The sequence below is a fragment of the Dermacentor albipictus genome, chromosome 7, assembly GCF_038994185.2.
Source record: "Dermacentor albipictus isolate Rhodes 1998 colony chromosome 7, USDA_Dalb.pri_finalv2, whole genome shotgun sequence".
NCBI classification, from domain to species: Eukaryota; Metazoa; Arthropoda; class Arachnida; order Ixodida; family Ixodidae; genus Dermacentor; species Dermacentor albipictus.
In genome coordinates this window covers 22,316,570-22,344,262 of record NC_091827.1, presented here as the reverse complement: position 1 = coordinate 22,344,262, position 27,693 = coordinate 22,316,570, and the positions used below count along the sequence as shown (strand labels likewise).

The window sequence follows — 27,693 nt, the reverse complement described above, 5'->3', positions numbered from 1 at the left end:
AACAGCTCAATATCCATTACTGAAATAACGCTCTTGAAAACAGGGATTGTCAGGATGTTAGCTGGTTAGCCTAAGAAAGTTGGGTTCTAGTATCTGCTTGCTTAGTTCGCAATTGATGACAACAAAAGTACACGTTGTCTGCGGCGATGACGAACCTGTAAAAGGAACACTGAATCCGTCTGTCGCGTCCCTTACGATAAACTGCATAAGCAGAACAAGATGGCGCCGTATTACCTTTGCAAACAAACCTGTTGCTTTTTATCAGACGACACCGAGAACGAGGCAAAACTAGAGTTAATGTGCCTATTCCAGTAGGACTTACAGTAACCTAGTAGAAATGCACAAGTAGTGCCTTCTAATACACCATGAAATGATATACATAGCAAAGATGGACGTGCGCGTGAAATTTTGTAGCATACAAGTAAATGGTGCAGCTAATATAAAAATTTATAGATATATTTCTATTGGACCTCCTGGGTTAAAGTTTTCTCTTACACTGTAAGCTGGTTTGCATTGTTAAAGCATTGTTAAGGATGATTTACTGTCTATACCTCGCACCGACTCTTACGCCCGTAGAAGAGTAAGAGTGTGAGTTATAAACTAATTTTTATCATTAAAGGTGTAAATTGGCTTATTTTGTAAGGCTGATGAACAGGCATATCGCGTAGAAGGCCACCTTGATTTCTTAAGCATGTTTATACGTTCGGAAAAGAACCATTCCTGCTAAGGTGAGATTCCTTCTTTCTGGCTTTCACTGAACGGAACATCACCATGCCCTCAATATTGCGATTGGAGATGGCCAAATTCCATTGCCTGCATTCGCAGAGCAGTTAGCGTGCAGCAATGTTTTATACGTGCGGCCTCCAATACCTTGTAAGTGTGCTAGAAGAGAGCAACAAACAAATGGCAGGTGGTCCTCATCCAGCACAAGGTATCGTAAATTTAGGCCTTCGAATAAGGCATGGCAACTACCGTACTCCCGAGCAGGCAGGAAACCCGCGGTGATGTTTTTTGGCGAAATGAGAATCCAGACACACGTAATGGAGATCCCGTACCAAGAAATTTCACCTGAGGCTTGTTGAATCGTAACTTCAAGTGCAACCCAATCTTGATAGCAAACGTATTCACCGAAACAACAAAGGGCCTGCGAAAATTGTGGATTTGAATGCACAAAAAGCGCCGTGCCCTAGAACTGCTTGTTAAAACAGGCGCCACTCATTCGGGGTGCTGTACATGTATTAGCAAAGACGTCCAGCCTATGGCAAACACCTCTTATGAAGAAGCAGTTGCGCCATCTTAGCCCCAGTGCCGAAATTCAAAAAGTTGTTTTCACAGTCGTAAGAGCTATTTTCCAATTACCAGTCTCCTTGGTTAATATGTCCGAATCGACATAGTGTTGCCTTTGTAAACAGTCAGTTCTACCGAAGGTAAAATGTGCATATGGGCCCAGTTCCTAAAAGGAAACGCATTGTGGTTAACATACCAATTAGTTCATCAACGTTTGTTTTGTCGTATCCCTACACTCTTGCACGCATGCACATTCTAACGCCCGTATTCTTTCTCCTTCCAGCCATTGGATTTCCAGCCTCCAACAAGACACGTCGAGGATGTGAGTGGCGCCCTACCCTCTTAAGTACAGCATTGTCATAGTGAGCTGAAGTGAGGCAACCATAATTTTCAAAAGCGAAACTCTTTTTTATTCCTATGCCAAAACCACGGGCTGCTAAGAAGTATCTACAACCGGGAGATTGGCCTAACGAATACCTACTATAGAAGAATCCTGTCTATTCTAGAAATAACTGCTTGATAAGCGTGATACAGCTACGGCTGTTTTGGTTCGATTTCTTCGGCTAACATTATCAACTATATCCGTCAGGGTATGGGTAATAAAATGAATGAGGATAGTTTAGTTTTCAGTATTCTTGATTATAATTTGGCGTAGTTACTGTGTTAAAATATCTACAGTTTCATTTTTGCAACTACAGCACGTCATCCCTACTGCTACTCCTGCAACGTAGAAAAAAGAATTTAGGAACTGAAAGACAACAAAGCTATCCCACTTTCTTTTCTGAAAGCACGCTTAAACCTGCGAGACTTATTACATGTCCCCTATTGTATTTGTACATATTCTGTTCATCTCACCATCGAGAATATTTTAAATATAACTTAGTCACTGCTTTGTCTGTCTGCGACGTGACAGCAGAAAAAAATTACTCGTCCGCCCCGTTGAAGCTTTCAGTGTGTCACTTAAAAGTCGATATTTCTTAAGTGGTACTTCAATGCTTTTACGGAACTATTTCACTTACTGCATGCTCACCAAGCTAGGAGCGCCATATTCAGCGGAAAATACGTAGGCTTTCAGGAATATTGTATGTTCTTCAAAAAAGAGCTTTTTCCAGTGCGGCACCACCAGCAGTAATTGATCTAGCGCGAACTAAAAAAGTAACAATTACTCTGTTCGATCAATACTACTACCTTGAAAATTTTTTTAGAAAGTTAAACTAGTCTGCCGCAAAAATTTCAGCGCTTCTATGTGTCTTCTTCGCCTACTGTCTGCGTAATAGTTGCGTTGCTTCTTTTCCATCATGTAGTACAACAATGAAGCCTGATATATGGCAGATCACTATTAGATTTCGGCCATCACGCTCTGGCCATCACTGTCCCAACATTGCGCAATGAATGCGCGTATACTATCAGTTAAAATGATTGATTAAAAGTTCCTACTGCTAATACGAAGCGTTAAGCACTTGCACTGAGACGCCCTGACTGTTAATCCAACGTGGTAAGCACGTCAGGGTGTAAGCATGCTACAAAGATATATTTCTTTTTTCGTCGCAGTGCTGAGCCACACGTCCGAGCGAATGTTGTTCTGCGACGCCAAGCAATGTGAATACGAAGGTGAGGGGAAACGAGTTTTGTATCTTCGCAAATAGGCCTTCGGCTGTTACGAAAGGTTTCAGTCCGTCAGCAAAGTACGAACATCAAAATGAAGTCTATGCTTTTTCATACGCTGCGTGCGAGCCTTTTTTGGGCGGTCAAGCTACACGGTAATTAAGGCCCTAACAGGCTTTGGCGTGTGCTCTTCGACCTCATAAAAATAACGTTGGCGTATCGCTCCTCGCATTAAAATACAAAATGCTTGTAGAGCTTTGTAGACATAATTATGCTACTTTGATTTTATCAAGTGTCTACCTGCAGCAGTCAGTACCAAGGTATTTACTACATTTCTTTTTTCTTGTCACTTCACTGTCCATGCAGGCCAGAATATTTGCTTTTAGCAAAGTGGTTAGCCCACCTACTATATACATACATACACACTGTGGGCTTAAAAGAAGACATCTACCGTATTTCATATACCGTATACATGGATATTTGCGTGCGTTCAATGCTATATAGCTGCTTATTAGATTCATATTGTTAGTGCTGTTCAACCACGTTACCGCTGCCTGCTTCGGGGGGGGTCCCTAATGGGGCTGCCCAAAATTTGCGGTGAATGTGCAGCGCGCTTCCTGAACACGAGCGTGGACTGGTCGCTGAACCCTTGCGACGATTTCTACAAGTACGCCTGCTCACGTTGGAAGGGACGCCACCACGTCCCCAACTACAGCGACGAGCGGTCCCTGTTCACCGTGCTTAGGCGGGCGCTCGACATGGACGTGCTCAGTGAGTACACGTGTCCACCTAAGGACGCCTTGGGCTATAGGATGCTTATCGCTTTTAGACGGCTTATTCATTTCATTTCACTTCGTTTCATTTCACCTTCATTTTATTTGTGCCCATTTACAAGCAAATGGAGGGGGCCAAGGTAAACGCTGCTTATTGGCAGCTTGAGTGGTCCCTGGCCCCCTTTACATATTGGCAGACCGGTGGCAAAGAGCACTTTCAGAAATCTAAAAAATAAAGAACAGTGGGTTACATCAAGTAAATTACATTTCTTTCATTGAATACAAGTGGTTTTACGGAACCATGGCGAATTAAATCGTAGTTTTCGCCAGACAGATGAACTCCGATTTGCCAAAGAGCTTTGTTCAAGAAAACAGTTATTCATTGGCCGATCGGCGTTCGGTAGTATGTTCCAAGGACACTTTGCCAAGGGTACTACAGTGGGGGAAGGGGATAAACGAAAAACGAGCGCCAAAGTTGCGCAGGTTTAACTTACCCATCTAATATGCTTAGAAAAACATTTGTTGTCAGTCATTCCTGGGAACGTAGGATTACCGAAGCCTTTCGACCAATTAAAGACAGTTTGTTCGTATGACAAGCCTTGCAGATTCGTCCCGAATTCCTTAAATGGCTGCTAGAGCGGTCTAAAGTTATCCTGATAGAGAGCCAGAAGCCAATCTCCGGCAATGTCTGAAGTGTCAAACACCCGAACATTGTCGTTTGCGGGGTGGGCGCCGTTCAACACTGAATTTTTCGGCGCCATTGTCTTGGCTTCTGCGAAGATTGTAGGGAGAGCGAAACTCATGATCAGATGTGATACGTTGCTGCCTTCGCCTGTGGCAAGCAATTCGCTAGACACCTGGTAGAAAGGTGCGAATGGCGGAGTAGTCAAGCTAAACATAAAAACAAGCGAACAGAGGTTATATTCTCTAAATCACTGGTTATTGTGCACCCGTCGATGCTGTGTGTGAGCCTTTCAAAAGCTTAAATGACGCTTTGTGTTACAGACAGAATTTACTTATGTGCCATTAAGCAATACTACCGAATATATCTTACAGGAAACAAATCCCGCCGCCACTTCACCCCTCACTTTTCTGCAGGCATACTGAACGCGACACTGCTACCGGAAGAGCTGCAGACGCCCAAGCAGAAGGCTGCTGCTCTTCTTGCAGGCTGCATTGATAGGCGTAAGTACGGGGATAACGTAAAACCCTTATAGCCAACTCTGTACGCTATAGCTTGGCTATACAAATAAACGTTACCTGCTTAGTTTCTCGATCTGTTAGCAGTAGTATCACCAGATGTTAATTTTCGCGATCATCACGCCGGTAGTTACTGTCTATCTCTTTGAAATCTCACGTACCCATGTCTGATGCTACCACCCTCCTGTAGGCCTAGTGCAAGCCTAGAGAAAATGCATTAGTCACAGTAGCTTCTGTCATAGACGAAAAGAAAAGGGTCATAAAGAACCTTCCGTAAGTACTAAACCAAATCAGGCTGAGTAAAACACAAGGCAATAAAACGCATGTCCGTGCTTTATGATCGTTCACTCCCTCAATTTAGCTTAATATGTTGTACTCAGTAATAACAATAAAAAAAAAACGTTCCGACTCAGCCGCAACGGACCTGACTGACACTGGCCCCGTGTGGCCATATGTGTGTATATATAGCCACATTATAAAGTCGAAAGAGGGACAGCCATTGGTGTAGCCCTACTGTTAGAGCAACATCGAGTTAGAGTGCAACAAGTGTCATCCTGAGGTTCTCATTTCAGCTACCAGCAGTTGCAAGTTCTTTTCACCCCCTTGTATTTCCATTTTTCGTTATCAGAAACGCGAAGCGTATGACAAATTCAAGGTTCCATAGCAATGACTGTACATTTTCCATTTCTAAATTCTGTTAATGCACTTAAGCTCTCTTATGGTTCTATTAATTTTCAACTCGGAACAGTAACTTCTGTGTCAAAGAATTGACAGTGTGTGTAGGATGCAAACCTTCATATCGTGAGGAGCTCCTTTTGAAAAACAGGCCAGCTCAACCGCCTAGGCGTGGCTCCATTCGTCCGACTGCTGGATCGGCACGGCCTTGCCGGATGGCCCCGCTCGAATCCGAATCCACCCGAACCGGCGCTGCTTGTGGGCGAACTGACTCGACGGCTCCGGCTGCAGACCTTCTTCTCGACCACCGTCTCCGTGCATCCCAAGGACGTCTCCAGACGCATGATCCACGTGAGTGTGTGCAAGGGTCAGCCGGTCAACACGAAAGGGCGAAGGTTAGCTGGTTGAACATCCTGTGTCCCCAGTATTCACAAATGCGTCTCCGCTCAAAACCTCTTCCTTGGTTTCGCATAGTCGGAAACAGCACCGGCATCTTCGGATGCGTTAGAAGACACTGCAAATTCAGAAGCGCTCTTCTGCGATTCCAGCGATGAGCAGTTGCTGAAGAAACCCCCATCTCCCCAGCCGTAGCGCACGCGGTCAGACGTCGAGTGTGCCCTCTTTGCAGCATTATAGCTCGGAAACTGCCTGTACGCGAAGATACTGAAACAGCTTAATGAATAGTTGCTTATGTGCTCCAGTTTCCAGAGTTTAGGGGGCTTTCGAGCGGTGAAGTGTTAGAAACACAGAGTTGATTTCCTGAGCGAAGGCAATTTTAACGGTTCATGTTTACAGGACCTTGTATGCTAGAGCGCTTTGTAAGAGCAGATGACAACCAACTGTGATGTCCAACATGATATTAGCAAATAAGTCCGGGAGATAGTGATCAATGCTCACGAACAAATACCTTTTGCGCATTAGGCTACTGTTCACTAGGCAGAGCCTGTCTGAAAATATTCAAGCCCTCTACAAGAGTAACTACATCTGTAGTTATGAACCGCGTAGGCCTGATGATGTTGCAAAGACTTAGACGTAAACGCTGTTTACGATTGCAGTATCATAATGCTGGAAATTGTACACAACGAGCACCTACGCAAAAGCAACCATGCGCAGTATGTTCTTCAAACATATTAAATATGTTTTTTTAACACAGTACACATGTGTTAGAGGTCTGGCTGCTGAGGTATTACGCAACGAGACACCATTTCTAGAATCAAAATGCTCCCGCTCTCAGGGTATCATACTCAGTCTTGAACCCCATAGTTTGAATCCTTGTGTTTTTGCTGAATTCAAATCAACGAATGGTTCGTAATCACGATTGTTGTTATCACGCTTGGCGCAGGCGTGGGCAGACAATTTAGAGGGTCTTCAATACCTGCCAACAGTACTTCAGTTGCACCTCCTTTATACATAACGATTGCCTGTCTTCACAAAGCATCGTCTCACTTTTAAAAAAAATTACATAAAGAACTTTTAACACTAGGCCCATTCACCAGAGCGTACGCCAGGCAATCGTGATATTTATCGTATGATACGGGAATGGGCTGGCCACAAAATGAACGCCAGTTATCAATTACAGGTCTTGTGAGTGGGACTTGAGACCTGCAACTGGAACAAAAGTCAGATAAATGATATGCAAAGTATTAACAAATGATTGGCTAAAAAACGCACGCGTGAATTAGTAAAACGCTACTCAATGTACTCTAAAAAAACATTCGCGTCTCTGCTTTTTGAAACATTGTATCTATTTCGCTTATTTTTATGCATACCTCTCAGTTGGGCGAGCCGCGCACGCTGTTGTCAAAGGCGATGCTCCTGGAAATGAACGTGCTGGAGAAATACCGCGTGCTAGTGACCAACATGATGCACGTCTTCCGGGACAGCGACGAAAACATACCGAACAACGTGATGCAAATGGAGATACAACTCGTCATGGTGAGTGACTGGGGCTCTTCAATATTACTTGAGGAAAAAGAAGATGTCTCGACTGTAGATGTAGATGAAGTTGAGAGGTCGAACTAATGGGTGACATGCGCGTGCTTAATGCTGCCCGCTATGTGCACAGTTGTGCTTGAACCACCTAAATTTGTACAGCACCAAGAAAAGGACCTCCTAACTCTTTCCACTAGGGTCATGTTAACATTAAAATGTTCGATCGGATTTCACATTATCATCTGCCAGAAGTTCAGTGTGGTAATACTATTCGATACAGGCTTTTCACACTTAATTAAATATTGGGTAACTGAGTGTAAACGCTCACTCCAATTTATGATTCATTTGGGACGGGAACATCGAGTAACCGCTGAGTAACAAGTTTTGAATTCTGTTGTTTGTAATATCAGAAGCTCTGAATTCTTGGTACGATGGCTGCATCGCTTTGACTGATGAAGCCTAATTGGCGGTCAGGCTACGTCAAATTAGCGCAGACATGAACTATAACGACGTAGTCAACGGCGATATTTTGTTGCTGTTCTTACAGGCAACGGATCTCGCGTGGAAACGGAAGCGGAAGCACGCCGTCAAGGTCAATCTTGGCAGTTTGCCAAAGTCTCACAAGGTAAGCAGCTAAGAAGGGTCAAAATTCGACCCTTGTGGGTGCGACGTGCGTACGACATAAGCTCCGTCTATCCCTGATTTACGCACTTCCCTTGCAGTAATGTGCTAAATAACGCAGTCTCTCATTTTTTTTTCTTAGTTAACATGAAGACTCAAATTCTAAGCCGTCTACTTTAACTGAGAAATGTCCCAGTTTTCTTGTTCTCATTTGGCAATAAATGAAGTACAGCTTAACTTGAGCATTTGCCTCGCGATTGTATTCCTTGCTAATCTCCAGATTCGCAGATATGCGTGGGCGTGCTCGAAAGCCAAAGACTTCTTCAACTGCTTGCAAGGAAGCAAAATGTACTAAATTTGTAACAACGGTTCAGCCTTTTAGTTAAAGCCGTAAACGCAGACCCCTATAATTATAACCTAATAGTGTTACTATGTGCAACGACCTTAATGATGCTCCTTAATTAGGTTAGGTTTCCGCTTTCGTCACTTTCTTTGACATGGTGTGACGTCAAATAGTTAACCTTTTCCAGGTCATATATTAACTATTTAAACATCCGACAGTGTGTAAGGCATTACGTTCCGAAAAATAAAGCTTTAGTCGTGGGTGCGAGCTGCATTGAACTTCTGTTAGTTGTTTTTAGACCACTCATCTTCCTTGCCGAACCCGCCGCGATGGTCAACTTAGTTCGAGCGCCAATCAGACGCTCTGGCAGGTCGCGAAACCCTGTATACCTGTATACAGGGTCTATACCTGTGTATACCTTTGTGTAGTTAACCAGGCAACCGCAGCAGTAGTGTTTTGGAACACCAAATTGACTAAAATTATATGCTTTGCACTGTGTTGGATTACGTTTGATGGTAACGTTACATGGCACACGCCACATGCACGTCTGATCTCGTGCAGTCGACCACAGAAATGTTCGCAGTGATATGGCGGTCTAGCGTTGCGTACGAGCCCCTCGGACAGTGTTGTAAATTTGTAAATGCAGTTTCGATATGACTCGATGCAGCACCCAAAAAAATCGCTGCTGGGCAGAAGGAACAGCGCGCTGGCAGCTACTAGGCGTCTGAGAATGCTACAAAAGGGTGGCTGCTTGGTCTGGTTGGCGGTACATTTGAACATGGGAAAATCTTTTTTAGTGAGTAAATCGTAGGAAGGAAGGAAGGAAGGAAGGAAGGAAGGAAGGAAGAAAGAAAGAAAGAAAGAAAGAAAGAAAGAAAGAAAGAAAGAAAGAAAGAAAGAAAGAAAGAAAGAAAGAAAGAAAGAAAGAAAGAAAGAAAGAAAGAAAGAAAGAAAGAAAGAAAGAAAGAAAGAAAGAAAGAAAGAAAGAAAGAAAGAAAGAAAGAAAGAAAGAAAGAATGAATGAATGAATGAATGAATGAATGAATGAAAGAAAGAAAGAAAGAAAGAAAGAAAGAAAGAAAGAAAGAAAGAAAGAAAGAAAGAAAGAAAGAAAGAAAGAAAGAAAGAAAGAAAGAAAGAAAGAAAGAAAGAAAGAAAGAAAGAAAGAAAGAAAGAAAGAAAGAAAGAAAGAAAGGAAGGAAGGAAGGAAGGAAGGAGGCGACATGACAGGGCAGGGCGCTCACTAACAGTGTCCGTGTTAATGGCACACTGTTGGTAGCACCACCAGCATTATTTCATACCCCTTACAGAAGCAGCTTTTATATTGTGAATGTGATATGTGTCTATGAGGCGGAGTTTATGGCTCGTGCTCGAGCAGGCGGAAAGTTGTCATTTCTTCGACATTCATTTATTTTCTTTGTTAAAACGTGAACATTGTCGCAAACACAGTTGACCGAGATGGAAGCTTGATCTAGTTGGTGCAATATTAAGAATGGTACAGCAGACAAACAACTTTATTTCGTTACGCGTGTCTACCTATCAATTCACATGTAAACAGAAAAACAAAACGAACACAGGCGACTATACAAACATAAATGTTGAAGTATGTTGTTCAGGCTGGGACGGGAATTTGGGTGTACGTCTGAGGTGAACAATGAGCTACCTAACGTAATGCTTGCTGCTGGGCGCTATTTCTATGTTTTGAAGAAGAGGGTCACATTTACAACGTCGGCAGTGTATTCCTATGTGGTATTTCACTGCATTGCGCACATAAACGTGCTACATGTTGGCCATCATATTTTATCCACGCTACTCCGCGGGTTTAAGTCTTAGTTTCCCGCATGTCTTCCAAGCTGCTTTACCATTCCCTAATCGCAAATATAACTTTTACTTCATAATATAATACGATATCTCTAATAAAAAATAAGCTGTTTTTCAACTGCGTTCGTTGGCTTCAATAACTGTTGGCTGTGTACAGTCATTGATTGTGATGGACAACAATGACTACCTTGTTATATAAGGTTCCCTCTGACGCGGCCACATGAAAATTTAATTTCCTTAGGGCCCCGTTCCTAGCAGCTGATTGTGATTATCTTTGGCATCGCTGCGAGAAAACTGCAATATATTACACATCAAGGCCGACAGGTGGAGTAAGTCCACTATGTTAAAGATAGGCCCGCCTATCGAAACGCAGGCCAGCATTTCTGAAGCCACCTTATCCATGTTTTAAGAAGCCAACAAACACTGACACCAACGACAACATAGGGGAAATTACTTGTGCTTAATAAATGAAATAAAGAAACGATAAATTAACGAAAATTAAAGTGGATGAAAAAACAACTTGCCGCAGGTGGGAACCGAACCCACAACCTTCGCATTTCGCGTGCGATGCTCTACCAATTGAGCTATCGCGGCGCTGTTTCCTCATCTACTTTCTTAAGGCTTAAGGCTTGAGGCACTTTCTTCAATCGGGACCCATGGTTAACCCCCTCTCTTCTCGGTTATCCATGTTTGTAACTTTTAAGCCACAAGATATCACATGCGTTGCGTGTTCACGCGTGGCAAACCCGCGCTGCTGTGCTGCTTGCAGTGGAACTGGGCACTTTTTCTGAAGACCATCGCTGGAGACCTATTGGACGTGAACAACGACACGCAAGTGGTCTCCGGGAGCCCAGAGTTCTTCGCGCGTCTGGCCAGCATACTGAACAACGCCTCCAGGTATGGGCATGCTGTATAGTGTGCACCAGCCAACACTAGCCAAGCTGTTCAACGAAAAATAATATCTGAAAAACAACAAGGCGTACGATGCAAATGTGAAAGCTACGGTGTTCGGTCTACAGACGTCTGACGACCAAATATCGTAGATCTTGAAAGCGTATCGTGCACTGTGTGTTTCTAATTTATTTTCTCTCGTTGAATAGTGCGGCTAATGTTAGCTGGGACACCTTTTATATAACCAGAGAGACAAAAAAAAATCGCCTTGGAAGGAAAGCTAAAGGCATGATACTGCCGCGCAAAACAGATATGCAATATCGATCTGTATTTATGAAACATTGCGTGCTCCAGATATACTTGCATGGATCGGCGGTCGCCTATCGTCACAGTGAAGATTTAGTTGGAAAGATTCCCGAATTAGGCTCGTGGTTTCGTTAGGCACTAGCGGCTTCGAAGGTAAAAGCAAAGAGAAAGAGTAGAGTTCTAGAAAAGTGAACCTGTTGTTATAGATTCCTCAGAGACATTATAAAAAAGAACTGGCATATTCTTTCTGGGCTTTTTGTTAAAGGTCTGTAAAAGCACGAAAAGTTGGTCAGAAAGCTTTTATTTTCCATTTAATCTGGCATTCATTTATACAGTGCACTCCACCTCTGAACAATGCAACTAAATAAGATGCTATATGTGTAGTTTAACCTCCATTGCAACACTATTGGGATGAGATAGGCAATATAATGAAGTGCTTTCGACTAAGGAGTTTTTTTTTCGGCCCACTTAAACCTAACTACACAAGCGATTTTGCATGCCGTTGTCATTGAAATGCGGCCGCCGCTACTAGAAACCAAACCCTCAACTATTGCTCAGTAGCCAACAACGCAATAGGCATGGAGAGACAGCGGCGGGTAAATAAATTTTTGAGCTATAGACTACCTGAAAGAAAGAAAAAACAAACTTCAGATATTGTCAAAGTGTTTTGGGCGTACAAAAACCAAATTTATGCTGCGCGCCTTGCGCGAAGTGTCATGAAAAATAGCTATCGAAACAGCTAATTACATTAGAGAGAGAGAGAGGGGGGGGGGGCGTGACATGCTCCGGATCTGTAGCCGAACTTATTCCGGCGTCGCACCATACGGCTGCACTTTTACCCCCCGGCTGGTTTCTTGTGGTTATACACACTATAATAACTGCCTTGTTTATGCGCCCTGTTATAACAATTCCCTGTGTTTAGGTAGCCCTCCTTGAATAATAACATGTTTGGGCGGCTCTCCTATGATAATTACATGTTTTAGGCGGCCCTCCCATAACAATTACGTGCTTAGCGGCCATCGAGGAGCACTGTCTGAAGGCAGCCTTAAGCATTGCAGAAAATTGTTCAAAAATTGGTTAAGGCCCGAATATGCGCATAAAGCTGAAGATCTTTTTCGCCTAATTTACGTAGAAATCTTCACTTTCAATGCAACGCCTACAGCGTAAAAGCATGATTTCTATGGCGCTTTAGCATGACAAATGTGTTTCATTGTCATTCGCAAATTCGTTCTCAGAACTATAGTAAATCATGAGGTACCCCACTACTTGATAAAGTGTTCAACTGCAGTCAATTTTAAATTAGTAGTAAAATTTAGTACCCGTGCACTCGCAAAGCTAGCTCCATTGCTGTGAGCCTCTACTAAATACTGCATCCTGTGTTGATGCTATCAAGAAACCGTAACATTTGCGCGTGTATTATTTATTAGTGGAAGTTTAGCGTCTATGGCTTTGGTCGACTTCTTAGCTTTGTTCCCGTGTAGTCTACGCTGGGCAAATAATTCCTCGATCACCAAGTTAGAACCAATTCTTCCGATATTTCTAGCTGCGCTTTTTTCGTTTACTGCTTTGATTTTGTTTGCTAGTCGGTTCATTTGCTTCAAAACTCAGTTATCTGCACAGCGCGCCCGGCGCGCTACGTCGGAACACTCTTAAAGGCCTAAATATAGTCCAACGTAGCGTGAACGCGCACACGCTACGTCACGCTGGCGGGAACAACATCGCCTATAGTTCGACCGGTGGTTCGACGCACTGGCGCTGAACAACGTACCCGCACGCGGCCAACGCACGCCGAAGCTCGCCCGCGCTCCGATACCGTCGGACTATAAACGCACCTTTATAAGATAGAGCTCAGAAAAGAACGCCGGACTCGACGCTCCGCTGAAGCTTTCTCTTCGTGCCTCCTCGACGAAACCCTGGCGGCCGCAGGAAGGCCATCACGGACTATACAGCCTGGCGCCTTCTCGTGCACGTGGCGCTTTTCCTTCCGGACGCCTTCCGACCCCTGGTGGCGCTGTCCAGGAACGCCGATGAAGAAGGCCGGAGCACCAGCGCGTTCGCGGCGCCCCCTAGGTGGCGCGCCTGCTATGAGCGCGTGGCCGACCTCATGCAGTACGCCGTGGCTGCCGCCTACGCGCAGCGGTTCCTCGTCGGCAAGGCGAGCGCACTGCGCAAAGACGTACGTGCTCGCAGTGCGTTCACGATACAACACCTTTTTGATGAAGGCGTCGGCTGAGGTTAGAATGTCGGTCCATGGATTTGAGCTATATCTTGATGTGTAACCATAGGGGTATACACAGTTCAGTTAAATTGCTACATCATACTTCTGCAATTCATATGCTCAAAGTACCGCCGTTTCATATGCTCAAAGTACCGCGCGCTTCATATGCTCAAAGTCCCGCCGTTTAGATTCCGTTACACTGATGTTGCAGTCTTGTGAACTGGAAACACTAGAAGTACGAAGGCTAAAAAATTGTCTGAAAGTGTTTTACAGAATACTACATGGACATATAAAAATCAACAAAGATGAGCATGTGCAGCTTCCAGGAAAACGAAGCAGTCGTGTTAATCATCAATATGTTTTACGTCCATACTTCGCTCACAGTGATGTGTTCCGCTTTTCTGTTTTCCCTGCCGTGATAGAACTCTGGAACGCGATACCAAGCTTTGTGGCAGAAGCAAGTGATGTTTGTGAATTTGAAAAATCGTTAAATATGTATTTTTGCGATTCCGCTGCCGCTTGACGCACCTGTATATATGGTCTGCCTGTATTTAAACCCTCCCTCTAAGAACCCTCAGCAGAGGGTTGACAGTATGAAGAAATAAATAAATAATACTAAATTACACTTCTGGGATTACAGGAAGGTAAAAGCCTTACCTTTAGACTCACGGGGTTTGCTAATTAAGTTCTTCGGACTTAAATTATGGTCTACTGTCGGTAAATGTATCAGTTATATTTCTAACCTCTGCATACTCCACAGAAGAAATTCAGTGTGATAGGATGATACTTTATCTAGTCGTGTGTCACCGCAATTTCCAATTGGATTAGATATAGAATCAAAATTCTGTATAAATAGTAGAAATCACCAGCACAAAGCCTATCCATAAGTACATTATTAATTCCGAACGTTATGAGTAGCAAGACAGTTCTACTATACAAAGAAGGCGTAAGTAACGAACCTGGCAAAATCAAGTCGCGCATACAAATTTGTACACCGATAATGAAGGCGTTAAGCCAGCAAGATGCTAACGGTATAAGACGCATGCACTGTGACAAGCACTGCCTGCACAGCCTCGCACTGCTTTACCTAACCAGAGTAGTTGCTCCGGTATAATCGAACAAATGTACGCTAACTAGAACTTGTATGCTATTCAGTTACTTATAAAATTGAGTAACCATTTACACTGATACATGTACCAATAAATCCACACTATTCAGTGTGATGGAAACCTCAAACCGCGCAACATTGTTCTATGTACAGGACAGACGATGGGATGCAATCATGGAGCCACAATTTACCTGTGTAGTCCCACATACGGTTGACACAACGTACCAATGCTTCAGCCTGCGTACGTTCAATTACAGAGCTGCCGCCATAAGGCTCTGCTAGGTAACTGCAGCCCTACCAATATTCGCGCACTATATGAATGTTATTAGCAAAAGTGTGCTAATGTAGTTACCATAAAAAAGCAGTACAAACTCACAACTCGATCTGTAAGTGCGTAGGCATCGCGTTGGGTCCTTCTTTGCGCCGCTTTCTGTTAACACTTATGCGTGGTCTCTTGCCTTCACGCCTTCGCAGGTGAAGAAGAAGTACGCACTATTCAGCGAGCGCATCCTCGAGGTGGTGCGAAAGTCGCGATGGATCCATCCCAAGTCGAGCCAAGTCATACAGCAGAGGGTGAGGATCCGCGCACGTGTGGGCGTTTTCGGTGCCGTAACTTGCGCTCCTTCGCCAATAGCTGCTCAGGAAACACGGGCGGATTCTAATTAGTCCCTCAAACTCGGGCGTTTCGTCTTTCTTGCACGCGTATAATGCTTATATTACAATCGAAATTCTGTATGTCATCGTGAAAAGTAATTGGTTGCGTTATTCAACCTTGTTCGTGGTAAGGAAAGCATGCAGGAAGACTGAGGATGTCACAGTCTGCAGTGTGGGAAGACAGGACGCTGATGGCGGCCTTGGGGACGAGGAAGAAGTGTTACGGTTTTTTTCGCTGTTCTACGCATGTTGGCTATATTATCACTGAACGAACAAATACGACAGGAGGGAAAGAAAGGTTTTAGTTAGCGATCACGCATTGTGAAGGCTACGCGTAATCTCCTTGCGGCGTCGTTTCTGCTATAGATATGTGTATCCGCACCGCAAACTCGGGTCTAATCGCTGATGTAGTCATTGGAAGGCTATTTCTTAACTGTACATATGCTGTTCTCATTCGAATTTCGGGCCAAACTCACAAAGCTGTTCGTTCAAAAGTGCTCTTTGCAATTGGCCTATTCGCTTCGCTAATAATGTCCAGCATCAGAATTGCCTTGATTTTTTACTTGCAAGCCTTTCAAGCATAAGAGGTTAATATGAATAAGGGTCCTTTTTCCTAATCTACAAGCGTGGATGCTTTTCAGCGCTTGAACTAGCGCAAAAGAGTTGGTTTAAAAAAATGAATTCAAAAGTTGTTCATTCTCAAAAAAAAGTTTTCGCTGTATCTTGCTCAAGTTTGTGGATTAATCACTCCACACTAACATTGTCGCGTTATCGGTTTAAGTTGGACGCAAATACCTCTTAATGATACATCTTAATACAGAACTATTACCCTAAAAGTCTGCGCGATTACGGGCGATTCTACCAATATTCGTGCACACTGAAAGTAGGCATGCCCTTGTTGAAGCACAGTGAGGTGCAGTTCAGGTCAGTTTTCTTTCTTTTTTTTTCGCCTTTGAAGGCTTGTTTATTATCACGCGTCCTCAACGGCGAGTGACCTTAAAATTTCTGTCGCACTTGTAGCGTACAAAGATAAGATTAACGAATCCGTGCAAATCATTACAAAGGATACATAAAATAGAGTGTGAGCTGGGAGGAATCATTTAAACGGTTCCTAGGGTTCCGCTATTTAATCTCTACCTAATCATAGATCATCGCAGAAATTATCTGACTGCTGTATTTGATGTGAAAGCTGCTAGAAAATTTAGGGAAGTCTCCTCACTATCTGGACCTGCACAGTCCTGCAGTGTCCTGCCATGGTTTATTGCAAATTTAAAGGAGGCTTCAAGGGCAAATGTTGCACTTACTGGTTCGGCCGTCTTCGCTAATAATACGCTCTTCATGACTATTGACTGTCGTCTGCTCTTACGAACATTTAAGGTTTGAAAAATTTGACCATGTTTTCAATGACCCCAAAATCTTGCTAAACATTTTTAGCGGCTTTGATTTGTGTGTTGTAGCGCAATATTTACTCCTTTCCTGCAACGTTTATTCTTTATAAACCCTTACGCCTGCATGTGGTGATCGTATATATAAAGGAGCATAACTTGCAGGCTCCACTTCGACATACATGGATGAGGCAACAGCTGAAATTGCCACCTCCTGACGACTAAGTGGCAATTTGAATTTTAGTTGTAACCTTGAATACTATAAAATACGATATTGCTATAAAGTTGTAACAGTGAATGTTCCTTTACATGGTATTTCAGTTTATTCTACTTACCCATACACCCCATTAAGCGGTAGATACAAAGCCACATAAGTCTCCAGGAATCATACAGCAGTTCCGGCTCCTCAGAGTTGAAACAAAATAACCAGTAAGGGCAAGGTTCAAATGTGCGACATCTCTGAAATATCTAATCAGTTCATTATGGCCTTGCTCTTTCAGATCCTATCCGTGACACCCTACTTTCTTTACCCCTCTTTCGTGGAGAACGACTACGCCATTTCCGCTTTTTATCACGTGGTGAGTCTTTGCAAGGTGATAGTTCCTTTGAACATTGTGTTCTTACTGTGCATAGGCTGAACTTACAAAGCTTTTTCACATTGACCATCTCCGAGTAACCGGTGACTTTACTACCGTTACGTAACGTTACGTACAGATTTATTTTCAATACCACAACTGCCTGACGTTGGGTATTACACGTTCGGTGGGTTATCGTGATATATGGCCTCTTCGACGAATCTGTTTAAGTGAATCCATCTGAAGTGGTTCATCGCATGGCCAAAATATTACCGATAAAACAAAGGACGCAGCATAAGAAAACGGCGAGCATTTTTTTGTTTTTTTTTTGTGCGACTTTTCCTCCGTGCAGACACATCTACTGGCCCAGTAATGAGCGTCCTTATTCATTTCGTTGGTACGGAGGCCCTTCCGTAACATTAATATCTGTCGAATGAATAAAGAACAAAAGATTTACATCCGATGAGCAACAGTACGTTACGAAGGCGAATATGTCGCTTCACGATGGCTAATTCAGAATTACCGGTGCTGCCTGCTCCTAATGGTAAACTCTACTGAGGAATCGTAAAACTTTTCATTGAACGGAACCCAATATTACATGAAAAACCGTATTGCATAGGCGACGCCTAAAAACACTGCCGCAATTTCCATCATTGAGAATAATGTGTTCTTACCGCGGAGACTTTCAGTGGGTACTGCGCCCTGCTTCTCAACGCGAGGTCTTGCTTATGCAATTCCCGGCTTGGCGGTCGCATTTAGGTGGCGCTCAGAATATAAAAAACGCTGGTGGAACAAGCACATGTTGTACGTTAAAAGAATCCAAAGAGAGAAATATATCCCGTAGATCTACACTGCCTCGTGTAGTGCTGCTGGTGAACGTTAAGCATCAACAATTAATCATCGTAATATGTCAAGCCGGATATCGCAAGAATTCATAAGTTGCCAGAAATGCGGATCAAAACGTGAAGTCTTCATCTTGCGGAAACGCTGCAGGGCAATATGACTGTCCCGTGTAGCTATAATGTTTGTATAAGAAAAACAAAATTTGGAAAACAATGCTAAGCGTATTCTTAAAATTTCTTCCATGGATCAAGGCAATCGTAAATTTACGGTAGCTCCTCCGAAGCACAGGGCTTCGCAAGGCTCTGTTTCATTCCTATCTTTTTTTTTTCAAGTTTTAAATCTGCTGAATAGTCGCGTACTGCAACTTAAGTGCATTTCGCTGAAATGGCTGTACAAGTTAGGGTTAGGTATGGAACACCCGTGCATTTAAGCACAAGTAAATGTCGTACAATGCGCACGAGTTAAATGTGGAAAACATTTTTTTAGGTTCCCGATGTTCAAGTGGGGGCAGTTCTTGAAAGCTACTACAACACCCGATCAGCGCTGAACGAGCACTACTGGCAGTGGCTTGTCGAAGACTGGATTGGACCAGAGTGAGTACCATGTGGCTATCGGTATCTGTTTACGCCATCCGCGTTTGCGAGGCCACGACAAGACTCACCTTAGCAGAAGTTGCTATTTCTTCAGTTGATTATTTTTTTGTCGTTCAGGGTGCTAAGTATAAAGCTATAATCAGCTGGCACAAGCGTTAACTCGCAAGCTTTAGCATCTTACGCGTGCAAACTATTTTTCTGAACACGGGAAAAGAAACCTGAAAGATTAAGGTGGCTAATGTTTTCACCAACAACAGTTGTCAATAATGCGCTTTCCTCACCAAAGCAAGTTGACAGGTGCTAATGAAGTCACATAAATGTTGGGGCAGGCTTGATACACTTTGAGCATTCGCGAAGTTTCGAAAATTTCTGTAAATGTATAAACACCATGCGCATGGTGAAATGAAATTATTGAAAAAATTGAGGAAATGTTTGTTACGAGCTTATGGCCAGCGAAACCAAATCTTAACATATTTATGCTTGTACTACTTTCATTAGAAATTGAGCCAATGCTAGAAAGCGGCAGTTATCAAATTCTCTATTCTGAATTTAAGCTCATTAATATGTACCCATGTTGTGGCCATGTGTCAAGTTACAAAGGGCAGACGGTTTTTTTCTTTCTCTGTCATAATATGCGGTCGCATTTAGGGGTTACAAAAGTGATACTGCAATGCGAGATTTCAATAATCTGTCTGTCGTTGCTGCACGCAACGGATTTGCTGTTTCCCTGTGTTTGGATGGAAACGTGTAGGGATGTTCAATGTAACGGGTGTTTGAGAGAACACTTTCAAATTTAAAAAAAAATTGCCTGTGGTAGATAGCACAATTGTAGTTCATGAACTGGTCTACTCGAAGGGGCTGATAATACATGCACAAAAATGTAAATGCATAATCAACTAATTACGAAATGGTTATTAAGTTTTGAACTAGTTACCTTAAGACACATACTTAAATTTACACATTCTAACCGGGCAGTTCGCAAGGCAGATCCACTTGGAACAAATTCTCAGGATGACACCAGTTTGGAGATATTAATTCGCCAGCTTAGCGGAGAAATGCATTGGCATTACTTTCGTGCTTCAATGCAAAAAATGACGTTTTCTTAAAAGAGTAGGTGAAACGACAGCGAACATTTACCGCAGCTTTAACGGCGCATACCTCGTAAATAGTATCATATTTAGAATTTTTTCTAAATTGGTATGCTTTGCAGTGTAACCCGCTACAATTTGTAAATTTCAATGTTTGATATAAAGTAATTAGTTGAAAACTTAATTATTGATGTTTTTGTTAATTACTTGATCATGCATTAAAATTCTTAAACTAGCTAATGCGTTAGAACTGTGCTATCTGCCATAGGTATCTCCTGAAATTTTTGAAAGTCGTCCCTGAAACACCCTGTATCTTTTGCGATATAGCTTAGATTGTCTCGGAAACTAAACACAATCGAATAAAGGCATCAAAAATTGCTCTTCATAAAATGCAATATTCTTCCTTAGCCTTGTATCTGCACTACTGGTAGCATTACTGCAGGAGATAGGAATGTTTCGCACAGAATAACGAAATGGAATAAAAATATTAACGGCGCATTTCTTTGAAACAGGTGGGAGGCACCATTCCTGAGACCCCAAGTCTTTTTCAACCAGGAATTCAACACACTAGGTAAATATCCCCAAAACAGCGATGCTGAAAGAAAAGAAAATGCAAGCAAAAAGAAATTAATTTCTTAAAATCTGACAGGATGCATATTCTATTTTTTTTTTGCAGAAGCGCAACATCACCATAAGAATACTTAAGGCAATGTTTATATCGAGGTTAGTTTAGTCCCACTGAAGCATGTAATGTCAGAAGAATTAGGTTACATGAAAGGAAATTCGCGCATTGGTGTATTGCACGTGAGTAGCTGTGCACATTGTCCCGGAAACAAAAGAACAATATGGTGTTTGCTCGTGTTGTGCACTGTCAAGCATAGGCCAACTAAATGCCTTTGTTATTCTAATGACAGTAGCAATTTGACCACAGGAACAGCTTTGTTCATTTTCACATGCACTTCAGTATTAATTTGCTTCTAACGCACTCGTTGTGTTAGACGCATGTTGCAGCAGAAAATTAAGTGTTGCGTTGAATAGGAAAGCATTCCTCTTTGCAAACTAGGAAAAAATAGCAAAGATAATTTTTTTCTATATATTCTGTGGCCTGCAGCTGGTGAATATACCTAATTTGCTTCACCACGACGTTTTTGTCTCAAATATGTAATGAAGATCTTTCAGTCAATTTGAATAATTAGAAATCTATTTAGTCTGCCATAACGGATACATGGCTTTAGTATGGACGTAACGGCAGATTTACCTTCACTCGAGTGTCAGCCGATGAAGAATGCTGTGGCGATAATGGCAATTATCCAGACACGACAAACACGACATCAGACGGTTCATAGTCAGTCTGCTGTGTTCGGAAATGTAACTATTGAACTGGATAATGACTGACACTGAAGTCGCTACCCCACTCTCCATCATTGAGAATAATGTGTTCTTATCCCGGAGACTATTAGTGGGTACGGCGCCCTGCTTCTGAATGCGAAGTCTTGTTTATACGATTCCATGCTTGACGGTCACATTTAGGTGGCGCTCAGAATAAAAACGATTAAATAAAAAAATTGATTTTATCTGCCGTTGTTGCGCTAACAGGTTGGCAACTGCGACCATAGGTTCGGTTAGATAAAGCGGGTATGTAACAGTCTTAGGCTACATAGTTAGGCCCATAGAACATGTATCAAAATATTTCTGTCTGAGGCAAATACTTATCATCCTTCAAGGCTTGTTGGGCTTATTATAAGTTTGTTGCTATGGGAATGACGGAACCGTAAAAGCTGTTGCTGTAGCTGCTTTGGGAGCAGTACGTTGGGATGGAATGACAGTACCATAGAAGCTGTTGCTATAGGTAATTCTATTTAAACCACTGATTCTTCTACTGTTGGAATATTGTTGCGCGCTCCTGCGCGTCTTTCTCATTTATCGTACTTCTTTTCTCGACTCTCTTTAAGCCGTGCCCTTTGGAATACTCCAGAGTCCACTATACTACACCAACATGCTACCGTGAGTATTCTCGAACATCTTATTAGAGGTTCACATTTGTTGGTGCGGTGTTCTGCCGTAAATATGTCCTCTTCAAACTTGCACGAGAAAAGACAACATTTTCAGAACATTGAAAAAGAAAAGAATCCTGAAATGGGTCACCTTATGCACCACTTTTTTTTCAGCATGGCAAAGCCAGTTATCGAAAACAACATTCTTGCTTATCGGCTCACGTATACGTAAACTCTAAACGAAGCGTACACAGGACGCCGAAGGGTTTGGTGTATTTGGAATGCGGCGTCTTAATCATCAATTTCTCTGAAAATGACCACTTGCCACAATGACCACGCATAGTAATCTTAAAATTGTTCCGATGCGGAAAACTACACATGACAGGCGAAATACGGCGCATGGCACGTCGCTTGGAAAGTGCGAAGTTCGCTTTCCCACAGTGCCAACTGCCCGAATTCGGTGGCTCACAGATTGTCGAAAATCCTAAATTATGAGCAGCCAATTCTTGCATTCCTGCATTTCTTTCGGGCTTCCGAGTATCCATCATATTGAGGCTGTACTCTCCACCCTACTTAAGGAAATTGCGTATTGCGAGAAAACCAGCCTGCCGCAATTACAATAAAGTGTCGTTGTGTGCAAGCCTCTCGCAACAAAAGCTAGCAGGTCTACATGTGGACACGTTGAACCAATTTACGTAGATAAGCATATCGTGGCTTTGGCACTGTAAAACACCAGAATTTCTTTTTTCACGCTTAGAGGGGCACTTCTTTAAACCACTTGCTTCGGAGATCAAAACTAAACATCTATTTTGTTGCTGCCCGGTCTTTTGAGTGGGCATAAATTTAATATACTCTATACCGTCTATTTCCACTGCAAGCCTAATAAAGGGAGTGCCTTTAACACTGTGCGAGACAAGGCTCATTTCACTGTGATCACTCATAAGAACCAGCCTTTGCATCTGCCGTGCGAAACTCTCTTGAAACCTAAAGGTGCTTAAAATCGTGCGCAGGATTCTGTATTTCCTTATATTCAAAGAGACGAATGTTTCAGCATTGAAACGGAATCCGTCGTACAGTTCCTTCTTTTTTTTTTTTTGCGGCACAGTACAGCGACGCTTTCCGTTTTTTGTGAGCTTTGTTTAGTCATCACTTACTTGTGCAACCTACATTATGACAGCCACTCACATGTCTTACCAGATCCTTAACCAGCTGCAAGTTTTCTTCCATAGCACGCGAACTCTGACTATTTGCGCATGCGTGTTCCCCTGTTTTCAGCCACAGTTTGGAAAAGCTTTCTTACGACGTCGGCGCCATCACACACCCAATATTACAAGTCACCTGCGACCTGAAACCCCGTAGCAATAGGCTTGTTCTTCTCTGTTCCTACCCCATAATTAACATCCGCTTCTCACGTCTTTAAAGAAATAATTTCTTCATATTTGACTGTGTAGACAATATCTGTGCAAGGCAGTTTCCCTAACAAATGACGGAGTAGCAAACTTTTGTCATCAATGCAGGTGCGTTCATCTCGCCTTACAATTACGCCGTCTCATTACACCTCTTCGTTTTTTTACAGGATTCACTAAAATGTATCTTATGGCGAGATAACAGTGCATACGGCGCTGTTCTGCGCCTCTTTGTCTCTTTGTTGTGAAGCTGCATTACGAAATTACAGATGACGATCATGTTGATGTCGGAGTGCTTCCCATGTAGAGGCACATGATTCTGCCAAGTGCAGTGTGCGCTTCTTTTTTTTTCCACTTTCCATTTTATTCGCACTTTTAGTTTTCTTTACAAAGTGAGAAAATAGCGTCAATTCAACTAATCGAACTAACGATGACGGGTGTCATCGTTTCTCGGGTAAATGTGCAGTGCGGAGAAGCGAATTTGCGCATTAGAAAACGAGTCCAATGCGGTAACGTTGATTTGAACTGAAGATGGCGGTTGTTTCTTGTGGTCATCATTTCAGAACTTGACTTATGATAATCTTATCACTTGTTCCGTGTTCGCAGGCCTGTCGACGCTGCGCGTTTCGGCTTCCAACTAGTCAGAGAGCTGATCCGAGCTCTCATTGCCAGCGGTCAGTGCGTGTTTTATGTTATCGTCTTTCGGGCCCACATAGAGGGTGTTTTTCTAGACCATAACATTACTTTTTAAAACATCTATAAGCTCGGCGAACGTGTCGTCTTAGCACAGAAGTTTCTAAGCGAGACGGACATTCATTACCGCTTCTAAAGTTAGCTTCAGACAACTAATGACGAAAATTTCATTAACTAGCTTCTTTCTTAGTGTCTTAGGCACAGTTGCATCTTTAAATGGCACATATGAAGGGAGTCAGATTTTCATGCACCTGCATTGTATTCTGGAAAGTCGCACCTAAATTTCTTTATCCACCATGAAATTTCAAGGGTAAACGCAGACAATATCGGAATCGAGCGTGCTGGTTGCGTGAAGCGCTCGGTTACAGCATTGCCACGATTGAGCTTTGAAATTTGATGATGAACACCTCGAATTTGGTGCAATTTTAAGAATGAAGAAAGACCGGGGGGCATTGAAATGTGACTCCCTCCAGATGTGACTGCTCGCAAATTTACCATTTAAGCAATTGCCCTGAAGTCACTAAGAAAAAAACATAATGGAACTTTATTTCTCGTTAGAATCCTGAACCTGACGTTATTAACGCCAAAGTATGTCCACGTCACCTAGGAGCTCCTTTGGAAAAAAAATTACCACGTGTGCGATGCTCATAACCGTCTGATGAAAAATCTGCATTGTATAAAAAACACATACACACTGCAGCAGGTTGTGCGTGAATCTCACCAAAAAATTCCTCGAAAGATCAGACTAGCGTGTCTGTGCCGCTAATCATCATACAAAAAAATTTGCCGGTTCTCTAGGTGATACATACGCAGTTGCTCTGCGCAGCCGATGTGCGTAAAGCAATACACTTATATAGTTTTCATTAAGTTCAGCATAAAGACTAAAGAGACGCTTATTTTTTGACGAATTCAGGCGCATTTGTGCAGACGCAATTTTGTCATTGCAAGAGGTAATATACGTCCTTTTCTTTGTGTGTGTAGGTGGTCAGCCCCTTCTGAAATAAACCTTCGTCCTTCTTCTGGTCGTCTGACAACTTAAAAGACTTGTGCTCACTAAAACCTTTAGCGAGATGCGAAAAAAAAAACGACTAAACATGTTTCTATAATCTATCTATTAGCGTTCTTTCACGTAACTATTTTTCCATCACATATCTTGAGAAGAGAGCGAGAGTTGGTCATAGCTACCCCAGCGTAAGCGACGGATGCAAAGAACTATGTGCCGTATCAGGATCTACGCCACGCATATTAATATGTGCACGAAGAGGTGTATACATACGGGCAATAACACCTTCTTGTGCGGAAAACTAATTCAGAGGGAACTACCATGAACGCGACTACGACGCTTTCCTCACGAGTACTAGATTACGTGCAATGAAAAGCGGTTGCGTTCACGCAGGGCCCTTCTACAAGGAGCGCAAAAGTGTGAAGAAGGCGGGGGACCGAGTGACGCAGGAGGAGTTCAGGAACCGCCACAACTGCTTCCTCCACCAGTACGGCCAAGTATACGGCAAACAGGTAAGTAAACATTGTCACTCGATCGCGTTCGTACTAGGGGCGATCATTCGAAAGACACGGGGAGAGATTGCGCTTCACTGATGACGTCAGCAAAAAACTCTTATCGAAAGGATCCTCTTGTTCTTTCCAATTGCAGTTGAAGCGCTCGAACGCACAAGCACAATTAGGCCACTTTTGGCCCTCAAGGTCGTAATTATAGTCTATAAGAATTACTTGCTTGGATAGTTGGCCTTGCATTACTTGCGAGGAAAAAATTGCCTAAACGGAGAAAAAACTCAAGCGAAAGAAAAGACGAAGTCAAGCGCTATACAAACGCATTTTCTTTGTATCTTCTTCCCGTGTTAGTTGCCTTTCTATTTGCGCCAGGTTTACTCGATAGCAGTGTAACTATAGTGTTCTGTCGCTAATGGTGACGACAACAACAATCGAAGGAAAAACAGAATTACAATACACACCAGGTTCAAATTTACGGCACCTGATTTCCTTCTTGAAAAAAAAAATATCGAGTCTCGCTGATTTGACTGCAGCGCTTCTAAGTGTCACGAGATTTTCTGCACCCTAATATGCAAGTGGAACCCGCGAAAGTCTAACGTTTTGGGCCGTCGAAAGAATTGCACTCCAAACTATCACGCTCCCGAAAAACAATCCATGCCTGGGACAGAAAAGAATGCGCTTCATCTATAACTGAAAATAGTGGTCAATGCAGGCGAGACGAAGAAAAAAACAAAAGACCAGTGCACAAAAATCAACAGGATCCCCCTATATAGGGTCGTTTGGGCCCTCCACATGTCTAAAACATGGTTGTCTCCATATGTCTGAAAAGTGATCGGAAACGAAAGTTACGTCCGTTTTTGTTTTTTTTTCGCAGATAAACCCTTACGCTTCGATAACCGAAAACATCCTTGACAACGCGGCTCTTCCAATTGCGTACCGGGTGAGTCATATTTTGCTAGAGATCCTGTGGAACCACCGTGCTGACAGTGTGGCTGTGGCTTCAACTTAGGTGTACCGCAAACTCGTACGCAAGAGCCGATCCCTGGGTGCCACAGATTGGGTGCTCAAGCCGCTGCCAGAGGTGTCCTCTGACCGCATCTTTTTCCTGGCCTTCGCCACGGTGAGTTTATCTCGCGCAATAGCACGCTGAGATAAAGAAAGCGAAGAACGACGAAACGTCTGTTTCAATAGACTTGGAAAAATGAACGGTTGAACAAGCAGCGTTGGAATGATGGCGATTTTTACCTCTTCTCACGTGAAGACACGCTTTCTCTAACCGTTTGAATAAGAAGGCAGCAGGTCAATATTGGGGGTCAGAATCAATGCGTAGGCGTCGCGAAATATCGTAAAAAGTAAATATGCAGCCTCACAAAGCCTAAAAAGTACTTCTCTCGGAAGCTAGCATTTTTCGTGGGGTCTCTTGTAGTTGATGTGTTGCTTTCGGACATTATCCTCCACTATTAGAAACGATAGGTTTGAAAGAGGCGGCAGCGCAAGAAGGCATGGACGGATATGAGAGATGTCTGAAGAAAACAACAGCGCTGAACAACTGGACGGGGTTCAGCGCTGTTACTCGTTTTCTTATGATGAGGGATGAGAAGAGGTGAGACGAGGAAGACTTCAGATGAGAGAGGAGATGAGACGGCATGGATGAGCGCTGGACTGGCTGACAAGCTCAGCGCTCGACCTTGTCGTCTCCATCAGGCTTTTTTTTTCTTTTTTTTTCTTTATTGCGCTGCCGCTTTTTTCAAACGGGTACTAACATGGCCAAATCGCCGCGATAGGTTTCTTTGCCTAATTGGTGCGATTTTGTTCTCGTTCATCTTCTAGCTGCATACGCAAGCCTCTCTTTGGATGAGGAACGTAAACACAGCGATGGATTGCAAAGAGGGCGCATTCGAGTGGACGGAAATGACAGGAGGAAAGTGTAGTTGCTTGAACCAAGAAGAGGGAGGCGTAGGTGCACGCCGCGATCGAATCAGGGAGTCTGTTATCGCGTGACGATGGAAGGAGGGCCAATTGCGGCGCGGCAGGGATAACGCGCTGCCAACTCACATGGCGACCGCTAAGCGTTGCATCCCTTGCTGTCAACGCGGAACACAAAGGCACGCCGAAATGCCAAAGGCTGGACATGCCACAACTTACAGAGCACGGGCCTACATAAAGCGCCACA

General features: G+C 43.1%; 1 protein-coding gene across 1 annotated transcript in view; it reads left to right on the top strand.

The window, feature by feature from the left end:
• LOC135915675 (neprilysin-1-like) overlaps positions 1-27,693 on the top strand; it is a 32,743-nt gene that overhangs the window by 3,331 nt on the left and 1,719 nt on the right. Inside the window, exons 5-22 of the mRNA XM_070521172.1 lie at positions 1,571-1,609; positions 2,839-2,898; positions 3,502-3,663; positions 4,764-4,850; positions 5,692-5,891; positions 7,317-7,475; positions 8,020-8,097; positions 11,027-11,154; positions 13,381-13,630; positions 15,255-15,353; positions 17,320-17,397; positions 18,724-18,830; positions 20,431-20,489; positions 21,871-21,922; positions 23,925-23,992; positions 25,408-25,526; positions 26,395-26,460; positions 26,530-26,640. Of these exons, the coding sequence (XP_070377273.1) occupies positions 1,571-1,609; positions 2,839-2,898; positions 3,502-3,663; positions 4,764-4,850; positions 5,692-5,891; positions 7,317-7,475; positions 8,020-8,097; positions 11,027-11,154; positions 13,381-13,630; positions 15,255-15,353; positions 17,320-17,397; positions 18,724-18,830; positions 20,431-20,489; positions 21,871-21,922; positions 23,925-23,992; positions 25,408-25,526; positions 26,395-26,460; positions 26,530-26,640 (1,922 nt within the window). The remainder of the gene's footprint in view (positions 1-1,570; positions 1,610-2,838; positions 2,899-3,501; positions 3,664-4,763; positions 4,851-5,691; positions 5,892-7,316; positions 7,476-8,019; positions 8,098-11,026; positions 11,155-13,380; positions 13,631-15,254; positions 15,354-17,319; positions 17,398-18,723; positions 18,831-20,430; positions 20,490-21,870; positions 21,923-23,924; positions 23,993-25,407; positions 25,527-26,394; positions 26,461-26,529; positions 26,641-27,693) is intronic.